Source organism: Empidonax traillii, unplaced genomic scaffold (assembly GCF_003031625.1).
Source record: "Empidonax traillii isolate 1590-97213 ecotype Southwest subspecies unplaced genomic scaffold, ASM303162v1 scaffold741:size898883, whole genome shotgun sequence".
In the NCBI taxonomy this organism is placed as follows: domain Eukaryota; kingdom Metazoa; phylum Chordata; class Aves; order Passeriformes; family Tyrannidae; genus Empidonax; species Empidonax traillii.
Window position 1 is genome coordinate 842,318 of NW_020955934.1, and position 22,984 is coordinate 865,301.

At 39.9% G+C, this 22,984-nt stretch overlaps 1 protein-coding gene across 1 annotated transcript in view; it reads left to right on the forward strand.

Annotated features, from left to right (window-relative positions):
* The window catches only part of ITGA9 (integrin subunit alpha 9), a gene marked incomplete at its 3' end in the record, with an annotated part of 151,310 nt that overhangs the window by 95,938 nt on the left and 32,388 nt on the right, over positions 1-22,984 (forward strand). The window contains exon 18 of the mRNA XM_027900592.1: positions 5,800-5,950. Coding sequence (XP_027756393.1) covers positions 5,800-5,950 — 151 coding nt within the window. The remainder of the gene's footprint in view (positions 1-5,799; positions 5,951-22,984) is intronic.

Genomic DNA, 22,984 nt, shown 5'->3' on the forward strand with positions numbered 1-22,984 from the left:
TTAGGAATAAGCAGCTTGCTTTTATGTATTGGTTTAGAGCATCCTTAATGACCACCATTCATGAGACTCAAATTTATATTCCTCCCCTACAGACTGGCTGGGGTTCCAGTATATACTGCTGGAAATGGTTTCCTTTGGAAATGTGAAATTGGAAGCAAAAGTCATTGAGAGGCAAAGGAGTGGTGGATGTATTTTGCAGAAATTTTCAAGTTTTTCCAAATTGTGGGTTTTATTGAGTTGGAGTCAATACTTTCAAAAGTTCTCTTGTGAAATGGGATTTTTGAGAAATGTCCTTTTCCAGTTGAAATGTCAGGTTTGTGGCTTGGGCTTTTTCTGCTTCCATTAGCCAGAGAATGGACAAAACTCCAGTCTGTCAAAAATTCCATTGAGCTTGAAATATTTACATTTTAATGAAATAGTAATTTATGGGAAAAAAGTATTTTGCAGTATCATCTGGTCATCTCTACAGAAGGCTGGTTTTGCCTTTTTTCCAAATAATTTTCTTCTGTGACTCACTAAAGGATTGACATCTTTTTCTGCCAATATCTCTTTTGTTTCTGTGATCTCTTTTGTCTTATGTATGGCTCTGTAATTGATAAGCAGGTAAATATGATATTTTGGGATATTGAAGTATTCTGGTAGTATTGAAGTATCTAGCCCAAGTCTCTCTGAAAAGACCAGGGAGACTGTGCATCATCTCCATGTGATTCCTTCAGACTTCGAGCTTACAAGTCTGAAGTTTATAAGCATATTATTTGTATTAGTGAAGAATGGATAATTTCACATAGGAACTGGCTGTGCAGCTGCAAAACTGGTTGTTTTGCAAGTGCTGTGTATAGATACAAGGATGAATATGCTTGTGGACTTATTAAAATCAGTGGAAGGACTCCCTCTGGTTCACTGGGCACGTCATCAGATATTAGGCACCTGGATTTGAAAAATGAATCTCGGCAGTTCCATACTGACTTGTCAAATTATTACAAAAACTGAGATGAAGGAATTCAGAAATCATAAATTAAAACGTGTTATGACAGCTCTGTCCAATTTGCTTTCCCCAGCACAAGATGTAACGGCACATTACAAGGGTCAGTGCTGGAACTGTGCAGAAAATCAGTGTGTTCTGAATGAAGGAGCAATAAAATAAAATTTAGAGCAGAAAGTTCAAAACCTTTTGAGCATATTTAATTAACATAGAAATGTTTTTTAAAAAACATTAGTAAAGGTTGTCACTGATCACAGACTTTTGCAAAGCCATGGAGAAAAGATAGTTTAAAGACTGGTTCAAGTGGGAAGTAAAACTTTGATAAATTTGACTCTGCGTATACCTCAGTACTTCCCTTCCTTTGATCATACAGCAGGGGTTTGTTTCCAGAGGGGTCTCATGTTTCACAGTATGCCCCTTGAGGTTTTATGCCCCTAAAATGTGTCTTAACAAAACAGTCCTGATGATGAAACACGATATCCTTTCATGTGAAGCTTAATTACACGGTCTAATGCTATCTGTTTTTCCCTTCCTCTTCATTCATAGTAGGTGAAGAATTTGTTTTCACTTATTTTATCTTTCATTGAACAAACAATTCTTTCGACACTATTTTTGACCTTCTGTTTACCCTAAGCAGTAGAGCTGCACAAATGGAGCTTATAACTGCTTTATAAAAAATAACTAAAGAAAAATTAGCAAATGCTATGGTTAAACCAGTGCTAAGCATTTCTAGTCCTAGAGAAGTGGCCTTGACAGTCAAAACACTGTGTGTATAAAGCTGTGTGTGCCAACATTGATATTCCCAACTCCTAGGGCTCTGCATACAGAGCCATGACTGAAGTGCTGCCACTGATTACTTGGTCGTACCCCAGTGCTGTCCTAGCTGGTGATCTTTTAAACTACCAAAGCTCCAGAGAGAGAAGAATGATGCAACACTGGGAAAATGGATATGAGAAGATTGTTTACTTTTTTCTCAAAAAGCCATAACAGGTTTCACACTGTAATTTAAGCGGTTTAATAAATTATAGCATAGTTTAATATTATTTAAAAGTAATTCACTACACTGCAAAGGATACAATGAAAAACTGCTTATTACCATTTCATGTATATTAGGATACTTGTAATTCTGTTTGGAATTCAATCTTTTTGGCGAATCTAGGAAGTAGAATTCTGATTTCTCATTTAAATTTACTTTTATCTATCTTTTACTTACAGATAGTTGTTAATGTATTGAATGCTGAATTTGTGAGGCACATGGAAAACTCTGTTGTAGCTCATCCAGGATTGGATTTGCAGTTTCTTGAAGGGGCTGCTCAGCAGAGCCCACAATTTATCAAGATATAGTACAAGTTGCAGTGAGAGCATCATCTCAAGGAATGAGTGAATATTTTCCATTGTTGAGGGTAAATGGGGATGGAGAAACAGTTTCTTGGTTTCTTGGTTAGTCATGCTCAGAGCTTTGTAAATCTGTCATAAAATAAATAAATAAGTTCAGTTTGATAGCAGTGGACAGGCATGTTCCTTTTGAACATGTGGTGATAGAACCCATATGGATGGTAATAGAACCATCAAGTGGTGTGTGATAACAAATCAGAGTAGTCCACATCTCGTGCAAGAACACAGATTCCCAGTCTCTATTTTCTGAAAACAGGCCACTGATGATTATAGTCAGGGATGCTGTACAAGCCAGTCTTATCCCTTCATAAATACTGGTTTTTGAATCACTTGGCTACTGGAGTAGGATTGCATTGTTTATTTTAAACTAGACTCCTAAAGAGATGTCCTTTCATATAAATCGAATTCATTGCTGAGCTACTGTGTAAACCTGGGCCTTCTTGTGAACATCTCAAGATCAGTATTTTATGGACCTGAGAGAGTTGAAATTGCTAACAAAAGCTAACAAAACAAAAGCTTAACCTCAGGAAGCATTGTCATGTATCAGCTGCCTCCAGAGGTGCAAGTTCTTGATAATGTACAGACCACAATGAGAAGCAGATGCACTTTTGTTTTCTATTTGCAGAATAAACCTTGCCTGATGCATATTTGTATGCTTATATACATACATGTACACATCCTCTTTTGTGATGCAGCTGTGTGAACTGTTTCTGTATTACATCCTGAAACTGTAAAATCTGGTAAGCCTTGAGTTTCTTCACAGTTCACTAGGTAACTCCCCTTGCTGGGAGATGTGTTGATATGGGTATATGTTGCTTATCATGTTTGACATTTAGACATAACTTACTCTTGGTGTGTAACTAACACCTGCTACTGCAAAACACATTGCCTTAAAGTAACAAACCTGTACTGTTTCTGACATTTCATCTCAGCTGAACTGCTTTTTATTGACCTCTGAAAGTGATTCCTGGATAGGGAATTGAAATTGCATATTATACTTTGGTAAATACGTGGGTTTACATGATGACTTTATTATTTATCTTATTCCTAGAAACAGTATCCTATGAAGTGCTACTGATTCAGCTTCAAATTTCAGGGGCAGATCTATAATCAACTATCACCTATTTTAACAGAGCTGTTCAAATATTTGTTTGTTCAAATATTTTAACAAACAGGGAAAGTATGGAGGGTTTTTTTCTTTCACATCAGGCTGTTATATGCAACTTTCATCTACAATTCATCCTTCATCTACAGTTTGTCTTTTGTATTTTTTTCTGACACTAGTAACTAGTTTTTGTTTGCATTCGAACCCTAGGGTGCTGTCTTACACACACGCAGAGGGACAGTATCATTGATTCCAAGGATAGCTTGTGGTTATTAAAGATGTTGGTTTCTATATGTGCCTGCAAGGGTGAAAAATTAGATTAGAGCTTCTGGAGATGTTGTACCTCATCTTGCTTTTATGTATCACTTTCATAAAGCAGAGTAGCTCCATTCAAGCCAAAAGCTGCTCCCTAGAGTAAACATTGTGTGAAAACAGAGACAGCTTTTTCCCCATCGATTCTTCCGTTCTCTTAATAAAAAGTTGTGAACATCTGAGTGCAGTTTTCTGTAGGGTTATTATGAGGGTATTTTTTTATGTAGATGTTGTGCCCTGTTCTGTTCTTTTTACTTAAAAGTTTGAAGATACAGGTGGCTGGGAGTTGTATCTGTTGTGTATTTAAGGGGGATTTATGTGAAGAAACCACATTTGGGGAAAAGAGGACAATTTCTAGAGAAACTTTGACTGTAAGGTAACTAGCTGTAACTAGAAATCGTTGTTGTTTCTATACCATAACAAAGACTGGTGTGTCATGTGTGTCTTCCCCCAACTTCAACCCCCCCCCTAAAACCCCTGCCCCTTGTTTACTACTCAAATGCATTCATTGTTATTGTTAAAGTGTTGAAAATGTGGAAGAGATAAGGCTCTGTGCCATATTCCTGAATTGGAATATAGATATGGGAACTGAAGTGCTGGAGACAGTAGCTCTGTACCAGAAGGGTACTGGCACAAGCAATTCCATTGCCTGGGCCCTGGGCTTACCACAGTAAAGACTTTTTTCATGTGGGACATTTAGTCCCTTCCTAAGGGGAAACACTGTTACTCAGTCTTCATGTATGGTATGGCTATGGTTGGTAGAAGACGCTGAATGGTTTATAAGCACATTCCCAGAAACCCTGCTTTTCTGCAAATGCTTTGGCTGCAGTGCCCCAAACAAGGCTGGCAGAGGAGGGCTGACAGCAGTGGAGGGACAAGGCTGCCTTGAAACACTGCTCCCGTCCTCCACACCAGCCATCTTCAGAGAGCTGCTGATAAGCAGAGGAGCAGCACGTGCCAATGTGTAAATTGCCAGCACAGCCATTCCTTTATAAAAATTGAGTGAATGAAAAGTGGTTCCTTCATAATTTTGGGGTGGCTGTACCCTAGAAGAAATAATTGAGAGCATCTCCCTGCTGTGAGGCTGGAGGGGTTTGCCCTTCAGTGTTTTCTGTGACACTGTCTCTCTTTCTCCAGAATGTATGAATGGTATTAGATTCCAGTTATGATAACTGTAGCAAATTTCCTATTTGGCTATTCTTGCTAATTTTTACATAAATACTTGGTGTATCATGTCATATTATCGTTTACTGTACTGTCACATCCAAGACCTGTAGTTCTCTGCATTGTTACCGTATTTTCTTGTGATTTATCTTTAGCCTTTATTCCTACTTGTTAGCTCATCTTCTGGACCGCCTAGAAGGATTAAATATCAAATAATAAATGTGTGATGTATATTTATATTTGCATCCCTGTGCATGTCTGTGTTTGTTCGTAATCTGCGATGCCATATTGCAATCGTGTATTGATTCATGATGTGTAGCTATTACTTTAATTGAACCATCCTCTTTGTATTCCCCTTGTGGAAGGTGACTCCACAATGTTAGGTCCAGCATAAACATCTGAAGAAGGATTAGTCACATTCAGTGAACGTTTGTTGCAATTTCTATAATTTTATTTCATTTACACCAGTTTCTGGATTTTATTTGATATTTATTTGATTTCATTTTTTCTATCCATAGCATAACTCAAGGAAGATTTTTCTCAGGGGTTGCTAGAATGTTACGATAAGTATGAACTTTTAAGAGACAAACTGAAATAGCTGGTGAATTTGAATGCAGGCATAATATCTTGATCGTTACATTTCCTCTGTCCATTTACTTTACAGTTTTCAACTAATTCATTATCGCTAAAAATAGCTCATGTGAAATAGTTCCACATGAAGATCACAGGGTTTTCTTACAGTTCCAAAAGACAGAACCAGGAGTCAGGAGCTGTTCATTCCCAGTGTGGCGTGTGTGACAGTTGACCAGAGTTAAACCAGTGTAACTATTTCTGCCTACAGTGTTGATGACAGAACTGCCTACCTGGCCCTGGGAGCGGTGAGGAACATCTCGCTTAACATTTTCATCTCTAACATTGGGGATGATGCCTATGACACCAATGTTTTCTTCAATTTTTCTGGAGAGCTCTTCTTCATCAAAATGTGGCAAAAGGTAAGAAAGGCCAGTCTCACTGGGAACAATTCTCTTAACTTAAAGCCAATTTAATTACAAGATTTACGTACAGGGGATGGCCTGGTGCACACTGCTGAGTCATTTGGAGGTTGATTTTGGTTATGTTGGACTTGAATTTCTTTCAGGCTATTTAAGGAGATTTTTTCTTGTATGGGTTTGATGTGTGTAGATTACACCTGTCTGTAGAAGACACATTCCTGTTATTTGCGGTGCACTAATGAAAGACAATTTGTTTGAGGTATTAAGAGGTAGAGGGAGACTGGTTTGGAAACTGCTAAGGTACCAAATGCCACTGAAATACAAAGGGTACCTCTAGTTTGAGTGATGCCACACCACACTGAACAGTCTTGGTCATCTCCTGAACCGGGCTCCTAGACTTACTCCTTGTTGAAACCAAGGTACAAGGCTGTTCTTTGCTCATGTCCTGGTGCAAGTTTGGGTTGTGGCCAGGTCACACTACTGGATCGGGAAGTCAAGAGTGCTTTTAATTTCACCCACAGGAAGTGAAGTGATTTGGGTTTTAGTCTGTTTTCGTTTAGATTGAAATACTTGGATGTTTTCATTAGCAGGAGTTCATTTTAAGATAAACATGTTGTAATACAAGCACTGAGTCAAGCTTTTTGCAAACTGCTGGCTGTGAAAGCTGTCTGAGTAGGAATAATGTGAAAATAATTGTGCAAAATGGGAGCTGTACAGTTGTGACAACATTCTGTTTGTTTGTTGCTGCTTTCCACAGTCCTTTGCCTCTTTGCTGGAGCTTTGCTTAGCTGTGCAAGACACAATAAGAGCAATATTTAAAACCATAATACAACTATTGCGAACTATAGGATTTATTTGGTCCATTGAACCAATGAAATTTTACCATTATTTGTCCTGTTTTATTGTAGGTGTAAATTATTATAAACCTCCTAAATTACCTCATTGTATAATAAAAAGCCATAATTTCTTATACATGTTAATTCTTTTAGTGTTCATTTTGATTACACAGTTGCAAGCCTCAGAGAATTATCTTTTTATTGTGATCTTCATTTTCAGACACTATGTGCTGTAAGTGTGCAATTTATCAGGAGGAAAAAGGCAGAGGATAAAACACAAATGCCTTATGCCAATATAAAACTTCTCTTTGATGGAAGTTCTATATGAAGATTTTCAGGGTCTAGCCCAGCTCCTGCTGAAGTCAGTGGGAGTGTTTCCATTCCTTTGCACTGGGAAAAACCCAAAGCTTGGCACATGCTCATTTAAAAGATTGCTGCAGTCACTTTTTTTTTTTTTCTTTTGTGCTTACATTTAAAATATTTTATGCACACTGATTAACTGGAACACCAACTGCCTTCATAGTTTTCCTTGGCCAACACCGTGAGGGAAGAAGCTGATGAGCCATTTCCCTTGCTATTTTACCTTGAGCCTGGATCTCTAACAGACTTGAAACATCTGTGCTGAGTGTTGCATGGAAGGAGCAGTTTCTGGAAGCAGCTGACATTGTAGAATTACTGCACCACTCAGTATATCTTCTGTTAATAGAAGCTAGTATTTCCTTAAAAAAACACAGCACACATCAGGGAAAGATGTAGGCTTTCTCCTTCATCAGGTCTTGCAAACATCATCGGAGTACAGTCTGTTATTATTCCTGCTGTTCAGATGTTCTTATGATTAATTTCATAGGGTTTGTCCTTTTAATGAATAGCGCTAGAGTGAAAGAGGATTATATCTTCCATACTTTGTTTCTCTGAGAATGATGATCACATAGTAGGCTTTTGTAACCTGTCTTTGGAGTCCTTTCAAGATGCTGGGATTCCCCTGTTTTGCCTATGACCCCTTTGGGGACATTGCTACTGAATGCAGGCAGTTTTGTTTCTTTCTATGGATTGGTTACAATGAAACCCAAGAGTGCAAAAGTTTATTGCTGATTTTGCTCAACAGAGTTACTGAGACAGAACGAGACAAAACGTGTTTGAAAGAAAGTGGGGTGGTCTATTCCAGGGATGATGACAGTAGTGTTCCTTGAAGGGTCTGAGTGAAGCTAGCTGTTCTTTCCTTTCTGGAGACTGAGATTTCATGAGACATGTTAGATAGAGACCACTCCTAGAGATCAAGCAGCCATTGGAATCATTTTCCCGGGGAAGTGATGGAATCTCCAATGTTGGACATGTTTAACATTCAACTGGAGAGGGTTTGGGGCTATCCTGTCTAAACTGTGCTTTTAACAAGAAAGGTTGGACCAAATGAGCCTTGAGGTAATATCCAATCTGGTATTCTGTGATTTTATGATACCTGCCAAGGCTTTTCTGCATCTCTGCAAGGTGGAAAAACTGATACTTAGGAGTATCAATTCACCTATTCCAGTGTCTGATTTTCTTAATGTGCTGCAGCCAGTCCTCTCTGTTTCTATGGGCAAAGCCCAACCATTTCTTTTCGTAGCTTCTGACAGAGACTTCTTCTTGAAGAGCCACAGTATATGGTATGGGCCAACTTCTCATTCCTGCCTATGTTCCCATGGATACAGCTCCTGTGCAAAGTTCTAAGATCTCACTATATTAGACAGGTTTGCTTTACAAGTGCATGGAAGTACTGCACTGCAGTGGATTTCAAAATGTGTCCACTGAGAAAAATATTACTTATGAAATACATGTTCTTCTAAAAAAAATAAAAGAGAGGGAGAAGGACACTTCACCTGTGTGCTTTGGTTTTGTTTTGTTTGTTTTTTTTCCTAATACATTGGCAAAGAAATCTTCGACCCCTCTTCTGTAGAGTAGATTTTTAATTTTTTTTTTTCAATATGAAAGTTTATTGTTCCATAATCTTAATTCAGCTTCAGGAAATCAGTCTATTTCAGAGTCTGAAAAATCCACTTAACAGCACTGATACCACTTTCCTTTCAAAGAATGCAGAGTGCTGCAGTGTACTGCATCTGGAAAAAGAAAAAAGTTATCGCTACTAATTTCTACTCCATTTTACATTTATTGGAATTGCCTCCTGGCTTGTGTTGTTTTGCTGAAGATGCTTGTCAGTAATAGGCACTTTGCTAATCATTGTTAGCCGCTGCTCAGTGCAGAGGGGTATTTTCAGTAGTTGCAGAAACAGCACTGTAAACTCGCTGGCAGTGGCAGTAGATGTGGTGTAGGACAGACCCACACCTGTTTTACGTCAGAGATTTTCTAGCAATAGTACAAAAGCAGCAGATATGCCATAATGATATTAAAACCAAGAGCAATAATCTTTCCCTCTTTCAGCAAGGGCTGCCAGGAAGCTATCAGCTAACCCTATTTCAGCACTTGTTACAGAGAGAATAAGTCAGGAGATCCCACTGCTGACCATCATTTCTAGCTGTGCGTTGTTCCTAGATTTCAGACAGCCTCCTGGTATCCAAAGCCAGCTGTGTTTAACATTCCTGCTGCTTCTCCTAGCAGCTTTTGCAAGCAACAGCTGAGTGAAGTTAGCAGGGCTGGGTCAGGGCAGGTTGAACAGTGAAGTTATGGTTTCGTTGGGTGCAGTAATTATCCATGTGTCATGGGTTTGCTCTGGGCCAAGTTGCTCTCACACCCCCCACACAATTGCTTTAAGTTGAGAGAAGGTTTATGCAGGCAAAAGAGACCTGATTGGGGAGAATAATATTAGGATTTATTACTAGCAAGATCAAAACTAAAGAACTATGTATATTACAATTCTAATCAGGCAAAAGTACTATGTATTGACAGAAATACTCCTCCCCTCGTTGTATCAGTTCAGTGCCACGCCTGCCCCCAGCCCAGGGGAGGAGGGGGGCCCTGGCCACTTGGGGTCTGTGGCCTTTCCTGCATGGCTACCAATTTCAACTGTGCAACAACCTTCTCTTCTGTTTTCTTAAATATGTAATTAGCAAAGGCGTTACTAAAACTTTTGATTGGCTTTTTCTCTGGAAATCCACCTGGACAAAACCATTTTCAGCCCCAGGGGATTGCTGGTGGGCAAACCCATGACACCATGATACCTTCACGAGCATTTATCTGAAATGTTGATGTGGAGCATGAATATCACTGATATCCAGAGTCATGTTCCTTATGGGCTCTGTGCTTTTTCTTCTGATGAGGGACGTGATGCCCTTTCTTTATGAGTTAGCAGGGGTAACTCAAGAGTATGAACTCTTTCTTCCACACTCTCAGAGTTCTTCCTGGCATCTCTTGACTAGGATTGCCCAGAAGAGCTGCAGATGCAGGCATAGTTTAACTTTTTCTGAATTGAAATTCTCTTACACTGGCTTCCTATACTGATCGTACTTTCTCAGAATCTTAAGGCTAGCAGGGACAGGATAGGGCACAAAAGCCAAAGACACGTGCCCATCTTTTTCCAGCAGTGGCTGCTCCTTCTGGATCTCCTGGCAGACAAGTTAACATGATCAGTCTCAATTCACAGCTAGCTGGTTAGCAGAAACCTTTTAAATTAGTGTTTTGATTTAATCCAGCTGATTTTGCATGTATTACATTGGACTAGCTCTTGCAAAGCACTCTACCAGAGGGTCAGAGGGGAGTGATGCTGAGTAGTGTGGAAACTGTGACCCCTTGCCCAAGCCGTATCTCACTTATATGGGGGGATTTGAACCCTTTTACCAGGAAAGCAAAAGCTTTTATAGCCAGGGCTTGAGAATATGGTTAGCATGGCAGTAACCATACCATATGTTGCCTCTCTGTTTTTGCAAAGCTAGTGTTTAAGTATTGTTCCAGAATTTACCAGAGTGTTTTGCATCCCTGGGATAAAATTGTCCTCTTTCTTAACTGGTAAGAAAAAAATATGTACAGCTCAAGCTATCAGACTTCACTGTTTAATTTAATTTTCTTTTTCTGTGAATGTTCAATGAAAACCACAACTTCTCTGCTTCCCTAGGGATTAGTAAAGAACAGTATTTTTTTCAGGTCAGAGGTTGTTAGATCTATCTAATATCCCCCTGCTCATAGCAGATAGGAATTGAAGGCTAGACTGTTGATCCAGGGATCCTTTTCTCTTGGGATTCAGGTATCACTCCTATCATCAGGGAATAGGCATTGTAGATTGGGTTTATTTTTGTAGTTAGTACCTATTGGATTCTTTTAAATTTTTCTCCTATACTCTGATTTATCACATAGATCTGAAAGTTATTTATATCTATATCTCTCTATATATAAATGCGGTGTGTATGTATTATTTTTATTATTTTTATAATTTTTATGCCAAGAAATCAGGTGGGGCTGTTCTCTGGGTTACATGATGTGGAAAGTGTTTGTCCTGGAACTAGCTCATTGTGGCTTTTAATTTGCCTGTTTATCTTGGAGGTCTTTTCCAGCCTTGATGAATTTATGATCCTATACATGTATATGTAGTGGTTTTGAAGAAGATCCTGAGATGCTTTGTGGGGCTCAGATTATTAAGAGGGGTTTTGTTTGTCTGCCTCATTCTGCTCTTCTCAAGGATCTATGAGGGGAAAGGTTTCTAAAGGAAGAACAACTGTGTGGATGAATACAGTCATGTAAGATGTAGTTTTTGTAGTCTTAAAAGGCAGCTTATGCTATAGCAAAGCCTGTTTACACCGAATCCTGCCCTACCTGGTGGTACCACCCAAGGTGGTATTTCACCATGCCTGGGCACCAGCAGAGGTCCTGGCTTCTATCTGGGTGAGAAAGGGAAAAGGAAATCCAAAGCCCTGAATTTATGGCACATCTTCAAGGGGGTGGAGAAGGGCTCCCTGAGCCACAGGGAGTAGTTGCCTCTCCTGTTTCAGTCCCTGCGTGGCCCATAGCTCAGCGGGCAAGCTGCTCCTCTCTGCACATTCCCAGGAGCTGCACAGAGGTGGGAGCCACTGCCATGGTTGCAGCAGTGCCAAGTAATGGCAGAGGTCTTTGGAAAAGGGATTCAGCTGCTTTTGTTGCTGAGGTCCAACCACCCCAATCTAGACTGTTATCTTGATAAACTGCATTACTAGAAGAAAGGTAAAAATCCTTCACAGAGGGTAGAACCCAGTATACAGTGAGCTCAGTATACTTGATCTTGGATGAGCTTAATTAAAGTTTATGCTGTCTCTGTGGAAAGATCACTAGTGCCTTTCCTGTGTCCCAGTGTCTCTCTCCATTATGAAGTTTTGCACTTAAACTCAGTGGACAGAGACTTGCCGGTGTTTGAGGTGAGAAATCTCTGGGAGAGGGTTTGTCTCATGTGTTCTTAGGATGAGGCTTAAAATTGTCCAAACTTTAACATCTTCTACAAAATACTTAAATAAGAATTTATTTGCACAGCTTTCAGTGGCTTTCATTACAACAAGAAATGGGGGTTTGTTTTTGTTGTAACTCGAAGCTTAAAGTTTATTGAGTGTCTGGTATGAAAGGTCAGTTCCTGTTTTAGAAGGTTCTTTTGGTCACTTTTAAAGCAGGCAGCTTGAGATGTTGCCAGAAGATAAATGACACCATGAGTGGAAAATCCAATAGAATTTTAAGCAAATATACGTATCTATATAATATATATAAACATATATATTATATATGCATGTGTATATATGTATGTATTTGCACTGCTTAGTCTTGTGGGATGTTTTAGTCGTGGTGCTCTGTGTCTGGAAGTAGTGCCAATTGTGCTCTTCCACCCGATGGTTTGGATTGCTCCTGTGAACCTGATAAGATAAAAAAACCCAAACCTTTAATTAATCTTACTAAGCACAAGACATGGTCCTGTAGGCATACTGAAGTTGTAGCCTCCCTGAAGTCAACCACAGTTTTGCTATAGAAAGACTAAAAAAAAACAACTGCCTAGTCATAAACATGAGTAAAATGTATTTAGCTGAAAATCCAAGGAGGGGCCAGTGCTTTGTAAGAAATCATGGGCTTTCCTTTCCCTGAGTTTAACATTGGTCTGTGTTCCTTTCAGCAGAAGCAGGAGCATTAAACCCTGCCTGAAGAAAGCCTCAAATCTGGTTGTGGTGGGTTTGGTTTTTCTTTTTTTTTTTTTTTTTTTTTTTTTTTTTTTTTTTTTTTTTTTTTTTTTTTTTTTTTTTTTTTTTTTTTTTTTTTTTTTTTTTTTTTTTTTTTTTTTTTTTTTTTTTTTTTTTTTTGTGAGAAACCTTCCTGTGGTGTTTCATCAAAACCAGACACACTGAGCACAGCAGGGAGGAAGAGTGAGAAGCATTTCAGCTGCCTTCATTGCAGGCTCTGAGGGCGAGCAGGGGACCTTCTCTTCACTGTAACCCCCCACCCAGTCAGGCTGCAGGCTATGCCGAGCCCGGCGCATTCCCAGCCAGCTGCACTTTCGCAGCCTGTGTTTGGGAGGAGGCCACAAAACTTGCACTTGACTTTTGGCCATAACAATCTGCAGACACAGTGATTTCCACTGAGCAAGGGAAAAGGAGGAGTGAACTAAAAAGCTGCTCTATAAAGTAGCATGACACCTCTTAAAGCCTTACAAGTGAACTGCTAAGCTTTCCTTTTAAAAACAGGATATATATATTAAATAAGCCTGTTTCAATATCCCAGTGCAGTAGGAAATAGATTATGCCTCTGTATTTCAGCATCGTTCCTAGGTTACAAGGTATTTATGATGTCGTAAGGTTTTTCCAGGAAAATATCCTAATGCACACTGTGTTTGAGTTTCTGAAAGAGAAAGACCAAAACCCCCAAACCTGTGTGTGTTTGCAAAAGGCATTTCCTGGGGTTTCAGATTTGGCTTTGGTTGTTGGAGGTTGTACGTTGAGCTGAGTTTTGTTAATTCCAGGAAAACGCCCAATGCCAAGCTCATTATTATTGTTATTACTTAATGTTATTCTTTATACTTTAAAATTACTCCCAGTGAAGGACAGAAGAGCAGGAGGGCACGGTAAGACTGGATTTTATTGATTGCATTTCCTCATCCAGTTTGGTTTTAATTGTGAGTTTGTTTGTTTTTTTTTTCAATTATTTGTGAGGTTTTCAATGACACTTGAATTTATTTTCTGAATTTGTCATGAATTTAAGCATTTCATTATAACACTGAGATCAGGTAGCTGTGTTGCAATTGAATACACCAGTATTCATTGTCATCGAAGCCTTATACACAAAAGGTTGTCTTACAGTATATGTGGGCATATATTATCCATGCTTTCAGAAGTGCCACTTAACTTTTGTTTCTGCTTTTGATTTTTGGTGTTTTGAAGATATGTTTTTGTTATAGAATAAAATGCATATAACTGTATTGGGCTTGTGTGGCAAGGTTTTGGTCATAGGTGGGGCTATAGGAGTGGCTTCTGTGAGAAACTGCTAGAAACTTCCCCCATTGTCTCACAGAGCCAATGCCAGCCTGCTCCAAGACAGATCCACCGCTGGCCAAGGCTGAGCCAGTCGGAGGTGGTAGTAACACCTCTGTGTTACTGTATTTAAGAAAGAAAACAAGTTATTGTGCAAATGTAATTGTGGCCAGAGAAGAGAGTTGTGAGAATATGTGAGGGAAACAACTATGCAGACATCAAGGGCAGCAAAGAAGGGAGGGGAGGTGGTGATCCAGGCAGCAGAGCCGAGATTCCCCTGCAGCCCATGATGAAGAACATGGTGAAGCAGGTTGTCTCCTGCAGCCCGTGGAGGTCCAGGGGGGTGCAAAGATCCACTTCTAGCCCATGTCAGAGGTGGTGGATGCCCAAAAGAAGGCTGTGAACCCATGGGAAGCCCATGCTGGCGCAGGCTCCTGGCAGGCACTTTCAGACTCGTGGAGAAAGGAGCTCACACTAGAGCACGTTTCCTGGTGGGACTTGTGACCCTGTTGGGGACCTACATTGGAGCAACCTGTTCTTGAAGGAAGGGACCCCCATGGAAGGGGCCCAGAAATGGACAGAGTACTTGAAGTGCAGCCTCACCAGTGCTGAGCACAGGCAGACAATCACTTTCCTGGTCCTGCTGGATGCACTACTGCTCATATAAACCAGGATGTTGTTGGCCTTCTTGGCCACTGACACACTGCTGGCTCACGTTCAGCTGGCTGTCAACCAGCACCCCCAGGTCCTTTTCCCTGGTCTGAACCTCACCTTGCTACAGCCCACTTTCAGAGAGTTGTAGAGAGCAGTAAGGTCTCTCCTGAGCCTCCTTTTCTCCAGGCTAAACAATTAAGCTCTCTCAACTGCCCCTTATATGACTTATTGTCTAGACTCTTCACCAGCATTGCTACACTTCTCTGGATGTGCTCCAGCACCTCAAAGGCACTTGTGTCTTAATAGGAGTTATGAGCCTGATTCTTTAGTGAGGATTATAAAGGACAGGTGAAAACTGAATCGTTGGAATGGCTTTTGTTTAGTTTTATAAAACATTAATTCATACAGGCTTAGAAAGCTAGTAATTTCTTGATGATAAAAGACAATAATTATATTAAGCTGTTCAGTCAGTAACTTGAGTTTGCAAAACTTTCTTATATTCCAAGTTTGATGCTTCCCTTTTTTATACTGTTAATAGTTTTTTTTTTTATTGTGGAGTGTTAGTAACTGCCCCATCCTACAGGCAGGCAGCACTTTTGTTCTCACTTTTCTTGGTTTTCTAAAGAGGAGAAGTGACACAGTGAACAAGAAGAGCCACTTTCGAGAGACAAATTATGATAATACAACCATAAAATAGGCAACTGTTCTGTTCTTGGGGGATGCTATCAGTTTATCCCAAACAAAGAGCTCTATGTGACTTAGTCATATGGCCCACTGTATCCACATTTAAATGGTATTCCTTTTGTTATTAATAACACCCAGGTTGTGCACCCAGTGGATGAGTGTTGTTGTGTGGGTGTTTGGAAGTCTGGCCTTTAAGCTCCTGCTCTGCAGAGTATGTGTAGCTGTACATTAATACATGTGGAAAAGGGTCATAGAGTCAGACCTAGCCAAACAGCATAGTTGAAACGTGGCCAACCTCCCAGTCAGTGAGGGTCAGCTGACCTAACAGCTCAAAGGGGACTGTGTATCTTGGGGATGTTCCCTGAATTATTTCCTGTATGTTGAAAAAATTAATTTCAGCCATTCTCAGCAAGCAGGGAAAAGAAAGATTTAGCTGGTGTAGTACAGTGAAAGTCAATAAAGCCTAATTAGTCCATTAAAATGAGAACTAGTGTGTCAGCAAAGGAGGTGGAACTTCTCAGAGTGGCACCAGATATCCCTTATTCCTTATGGTTTCATCCTCTTCCCTGCAGGTCCCTTAAAAGATGAGAGAAGCTTTGTTGATTGGTTCTGAAACTTGTTTGGGGGCTTAATCACTTGAGCTGGGTGAACAATTTCTGCTGCCTCTTCAGTTTCTGAGGTGCTGTGCTCTAGAAATTTGCTGCACTAGATTTTCATCAGTTGAGACAGATGTTTATGAGAGAGTCTGTTGGGAATATCCAGTAAATAGAAAAGTTTTTGTCTTTTTTGCTCACGCTTTTTTGCTCAAAGATTTGCTGTGTTGACTGGGATCAGTGAGCTCACGATCTGTAAATAATTTCCACTGAGGAAGGAGAGGGAAGAGGCAAGAGGCTTTTAAATAATTATATAGAAAGAGTTGTTTTCACAAAATAAGGAGCAAATCCAAGATGTTTGAAGCCTGACTTGTTGGGTTTGGGGGTGGGGTATGCCTACAGTATTTGCTAATGAGGTCACGGAATAAGACAGGAAATTTCTTCCTAAAGCCAAAGAAAACTTTTTTTTTCCTCTCTAGTTCTCTTCATGAGAGTACTGTTGAGGTTCCCCAATGCCCTTCAAATTTATTTTCTGATAATGAATCAGAAGATCGATTCATTAGCAGAATACAGAATGCCCCACTGCCTTGCATCTTCATATGCACATTTGGCTGTGTGCACATCAGCATACTCAGATATGGGGTTTTGCTCGCTCGTTAAGCACTGGGATGACAAGGGTCTTTGCTGGTTAAACAGCATTTTGCAGAATTTATGATGTGTAATATTCATGTTTGCTGATTTGGTTTGTTAGGGGAATATCTACGTGTTGGAAAGTAAAGGAAAACTTTCAGTCCCTGCGACACTTTTAAAACAGACCTATGTGATGCACACACAAAATCTTTTTATTTCATTGTACAATTTGATTGGATATCCAATATTCTTCAATCATTGCATTCAGGACGTTAGACAGATGCTAGTTTCATGACAATGTCTAGCTGAGCAAGTCTATATTGAGTCTATAACTCCCTCTCTAAAATCTAGGAACAGCAGGTAATGAATAACAATAATTTTCACATTATAGTTGCTATTGATGCTGCTTTATCATTGACTTGGTTTTCGTATTATTCACACTGTTACTTCACATTCCACCTGTGTTTGGAAATTATTTACAGCAGAGGAAATGTGTGAAGCTCAAGATCCAGAACAGTTACGTTTAAAGAGTAAACCCATTTTAATTTCTTTCCATCATGAGCATCTCTTCCCTCCTTATGAGTGATTCCATTACATACTTTGCTTGGCTAGGGGAGAACTATACAGAAGAGTTTCTGAACACAAGGTTGTGTTTCCAAAAAATGGACTAAAACTCATGGGATTTTCACTTTGAGAGCAGAAACTCCCTGAAATGCACGTGAGAGTTTTCCCTGGACCCGTCGTTGCTTTTAAAGCTTTGGCCACCTTTGCCGATCACTGCAGTCCATCTAATCAGGATTATTTTTTTCCCCAGCTTGGAATGCACACTCATAGCTCATGAGAGGCCTTGTAGCCTTCCCAGGTGGCCTGATGCCACCACTGTGTGTCACAACCGCTGCCTGGGAAGCTGGCCTCAGAGAAGCAGCACATCCTGACACTGTGCACAGTTCTCCTTGTCTGATCCCTGGTTGTGCAGTGCTGAGAAAGTTGGGTGCTCATGGCAGTGGGTGTTTGAATGCTTCTGTGCATTGGGAACTCCTGGAACAGATGAGAAGAAGATGGAACACTGGGCCCCAAAACTGCAGGGTCATTTGGTGAGATACTGAGATTTCCAGATTTGAGTTGATGATGCCTTTGGCTGTGGGCTGACAGATTTGGTGAAGGTCTGTGCCTGGCAAGGTCTTGCCCAGAAACATGGAGGAAATACTGTCTGCTCAGCTAGTAGAGTACTGAAACAGAAGAGGCATCAGACTGCTAATTATCTGAAGAGAAATGAGGCCCGAAAGACTTTTGAGAATGATAATCAGAGCAATTTTTAAGAGTTATCTGAAGTAGGCCAGACCCATCATTTCGGTCTTTTCTGATGATTTTTATTTGAATTATTGCCCAGTGCCAGTCAGTTTCCAGTCAGTAATACCACTAATCCTCTTTGTGTTGTGGCAGTTTTAAAATATCCAACAAAGCAGCATTTTGGAGGGAAGTGTGGTATCTGTGGAATTTTGTGTTAAAAAAAAAAACCAAGCTGTATGCACATGAGGGGGCCTCCAAGATTAAACTGTTTTGAGCTGTACTTGCTCTCAGCCATAGGGAGACTCAGTCTTAGCCAGACCTTTTTACTTTAAAAAATCCCTAACCTTGTATGAGTTCAGGCATCCCTAATTGCACTTCACATGTTGCTGTGGAAAGAAAGTACATAAGTACATTCAGGAGGTAGCTGTTAAATTACTGGCACATCTTCGTATCCTTGAAGCCTCAGTGAAGGCCTTTAGAGAATTGTGAGAGAGGGAGAGATAAGTGTAGAAGCAAAATAGAAATTCTGCCCTCTAGACTTTAGGGAAACGCCCAACTTTTTGATAGCACAACTTAACGGCTTAGAACAAGATTCTGAAGAGTGATTGGAAGAGGCCATTTCAAACATCATCAGAGAAGTTGGACTTTATTTTAGGTTCCTGACATTGGAGATGTTTGTGTTACCCAGCTTTGCTAGCTAACTGTATAGGAAGCAGATTACCAGCTGTGAACAGACATATGTTCAATGATATCTCCCAAAAGTAAGAAGCTCTTAAATGGCAGGTCCATTCTATATAATTGTCCTGTTGTGTGGAACAAAACATCCAGATGTTCATCTAGACTGTCACTTGGGAAAGTGTCCCTACTCATGAAAAGTTCAAGGTGGAATTACTATGTGTTTTAAGTCAGGATCTATGATGACAATAAAATACTGTACAAATTTAGCGAATTTTCTGAGTACTCAATGTAAGCCTCTACCTTTGGAGCAGGCCAGAAAATTTCCAAATAACTAATGGGGGAAGTTAGATATAAAGTCTATATGCTGGAGAGGATATAGTAGGTAAATGCATAATACCCAACTTTTGAGGGTTAGTGAAGCATTAAGTGGACTGTGCAAGTAGCCCTCTTTTATGATATTTTCTTAGCATATTTGTTTTAGGACTTGGGTGAGGATACTGTTCATGATCCCCTGTGATGTCAACTGCAATGGCTCAGATATCATGGACCAGGAAAGCTAGTAACAACACAAAAAGCAATAATAAGTGTGTGCTCTTAGAAGAAATGCAGGATTTCCCAGTATTCGCTCTGGTTGTTCTGCTTTTGTGTCCTTTGGAAAACGTGAAGTATTACAAAAAGCCTGAACAAGTTAAGTAAATTCTCAACATCTTCAAAACAAAACTATTCTGCCAACATATTATCAAGGCTTCCAGGACATTTTCTCATCAGTTCCAAAATATATGTGCTAGTAGCCAAGATTTGCAAGGGAGATTTTTTTTTTCAGTCTAAACAACAAAGTTTAATTTGAATTTAGAGAAGAAAAGTATAAATTGCTTAGATTTGGCAGTTAACCTAGGTCAAAGTAGACAATACTTTAAAAATCTTCTGAAAATGCTTGTTTCAGGAGGAGAGGGGACAGATGGCAGCTGCCCTTTGAGCAGGTTCTGATAAGGGGGTTTGTGCTCCAGCTACCTTTGTACCATGAGAACACTGGACCATCAAATACTATTAAGGGAAGACAGGCTTTTTAAACAAAATACATGCATTGAAAGACTTACTTGGTATGACCTGTTCTAGTTCTGACAAGCTGTTTTCTTACTGTTAGCATCTCTGATGTGGCCTGAAAGATGTGTGGTTCTCTTGCAGTTCAGTCATGATCTTTGTTATAGAAAATCAGCAAAATCTGAAGTAGTTTAGCTAGGTGAAGCCAGCAAAAGCATTCTGCCTGTGAATTATTCCAGAGTAAGATAACTACTATAATCCAGCATCCCCCCTATGTTTTTAAAATGCTTTATTCATGTTGAAATGCTTTGTTTTAAGCATTCAGCTTGATCTATCTTGTTTACCTGTCTTAAAAATTTTAATCTGTGAGAACCTTTCTTTCTTTTGATGGGTATCTGAGTTGTTTTGGGCAGTAAGGACTTGACTGCATGTAGTGTGTAGGTTAAGAACAAGAACATGAGATGGCAGTGGCCCCAGGCACATCCCATGTTGTCAGCCTGTAGTCAGATGTACTCTGAGCTCCCATGTTCAGCAGCTGCCCCACCTCTGCAGACAGGTGCTGGCTAAAGATGCCCGTGGAGGAGACAGCTGGTGTCCCCCACTGCAGACTGCACCAGCAGTGAGATGGGAAGAACATGAGCTGAAATTTCTCCTCTCTCAAGTTTTAAATTTAGCAAATTGCAGCATTCCCAGGTCACTGCTTCTAAGCACTATATTAATATGATCATTACCAGCTTCCTGCACTACTTAGTTGAAACCACATATTTAAACTTCAAAACACTTATGTCCAGAAGTAAGGCCAATTCGATGCACCCCTGCCCATTCCCCCATCACATACCCCAGGGGTTTTGTTTTTATGTTTGACAGTATTACACTGCAGCATCTGAATTGTTGTTTCCCCATGTGCTCCTTATAATGGAGTTAGAACTTGACTGCTTCATTGCTAATGCTATAATTATCAGGAACTTTTCTTTCTGTGATAAAGGACTTTGAGAAACAGACAATGAGTCAGCCTGAGCTTCATATTTCTCATAACCAGGTCAGTATTTGTTATGCAGTAATAATACAGCTATCTGACTATTTATCTGGCTATTTGTCTGATTGACTAAGAGTATGAAGTGCTGTGAAATGTTTCAGAAAGAAAACGAAGTTTTCCAGATAAACCTTCACAGTGTCTTGTTGGAGGGGAAACTTCCAAACACTTTTGCTATGTTTTCTATGTGAACTCATTGAAACTCATGCAGTAAGCTGAGTTCTCAGCTGGGTTGTGTTGTTAGAGAGAAACATCGCTCACAAAAAGCATTATTAACTAACATGAGCGAGAAGTAGCATCCACTATTTCTGTAAGCCCTGAGTTGCACTGCTCTTCCCTATTTGTAAGGTAAGACAGCACCTACCCTTCAGACTGCTGGAACAGTGTGAAAATTGAATTTATTTAGTGCTTACAGAGTGCTCACATGTTAGAGAGCTGGCCACCACAGGAAACCCCATGAAGAAATGATTTTCTGTCCCTCCAAAATAGCTCGCTGCAAATAAAACCTGAAGCCAAACAGTGAACAGCGAATGACAACCAAAATATTTACTCATTAATTTAGCTTCTCCATCCTAATCACAAAACAAGCCAAGGAGTCCATGGGAGAAGTTTTCTGGGTAGCCTGTGTAATTTATAAATGTATGGAAGGCTGAACTAGTGTGGTGCAGTCAAACTTATTTCTGCTGTTCTATGAGCATTGAACGATTTTACTTTGTATCATTACTGGAATCCTAGAAATCTCAAGTTGGAAGGGACCCATAAGATTCATTAAATCTAACTCGCTGCTCCTCACAGAACTCTCTAAAATTAAACCATATGACCAAGAGCACTGTCCAGGTATTCCTTGAGCTCTGACAGGTTTGGTGTCCTGACCACTTCCCTGGAGAGCCTGTTGCAATGACGAGCCACCCTTCCAGGGAAGAATCTTTTCCTGTTCTCCACTCTGAACTTCAGTAATGCTGTCTTAATGTTAATCACTAAACTGGATGGTATGTTAATGAAACCAGAAGGTTTTTCAAGTCAATCTTATTGCATCCACTAAGCTTTTCCAAGCAACAACAGCAAAACCAGCCAATGCTGTGTTATCTGTCATTCCTTTAACAGGAAATTATAAAATCACTGCCTGCCAACTGTCAGGGCTTCAAAGGCACCAGTGTGCAAAATGAAGGAGTGCTCTTCTTCAAGATGGGAATCCTTTCTGTTATCTCATTGTTTGACATCTCTGAAGGGATATGGCCTTGAGGAGAGGAGGCAGTCTCTTGAGCCTGTCTAGTCAGTCACCACCAGATGGCTTATGTAATTAGAAACTCCTCTTGGAAGAACATGGGCTGGGATTTGACGAAAGACATTTCATAGTTTGCCCCACTTAGCAAGGGAAGTTGAATAACCCAGAACCATGAATATTTCCAGAGGAAGCAGCTGTGAAATTTTTCATTCGGTTATGCAGCTCCTCAGTTTGTGTTCACTTGATCTCTTGCATAAAACTGAGAACCTCACAGATTGCTGAGAGGAAAAGGGAGTGAAGTGGATACTTTACCCATGAAGCACTTGTTTTTCTGTTTTGTGTTAAATGAAGGAGAAAATCTAATGCACTGTATGAGGATGGCAGCACCATACTACTGAAGTTAGATAATTCATTTGCTAAGTAGTACCAGCTTTTGTATTTCTGGAAATAGAAGCCTACTGAAGATTGCATGGAAACAAATCCAAAAAGAAGCTGAATGGGGAGTCCACTACTCTGACATTTTAGTAGTACTGCAGTAGTATCATTCCATTAGGCATTGACTTTTTCCTTACATTATTTTTGCTTCTCATGAAACCAGTGAAACACTGTCTGAGTCAGATAAGAATTCGGTCTATCATTTTCTAGAAGTGTGTGCCCTGATTTGGACCATGATTTTGGAGCTAAAAGAGACTTGTCTTTCAGAGTATCACAGAAAGCAGTTCAAAGATCAAGAATCTGAATGCTGTCAGGTGCCTAATTAGAATAATAAAAATGTCTGTGAAGCACTAATATTGTGCTTGGGTCAGAACGTGAAAGGCAGAGAGTCATTTCCTGGAGATGCTTATAACCCATGTTTATAGTTCAGGAAGCTACTTCCACTTGTGCTTGTTCCAGCTGAGAATGTTATCCCTGGGACTTGTAAACGTGTATTTAAAGCAGAACTCTTATTTTAAGTAATTTGGGTAATGTACAA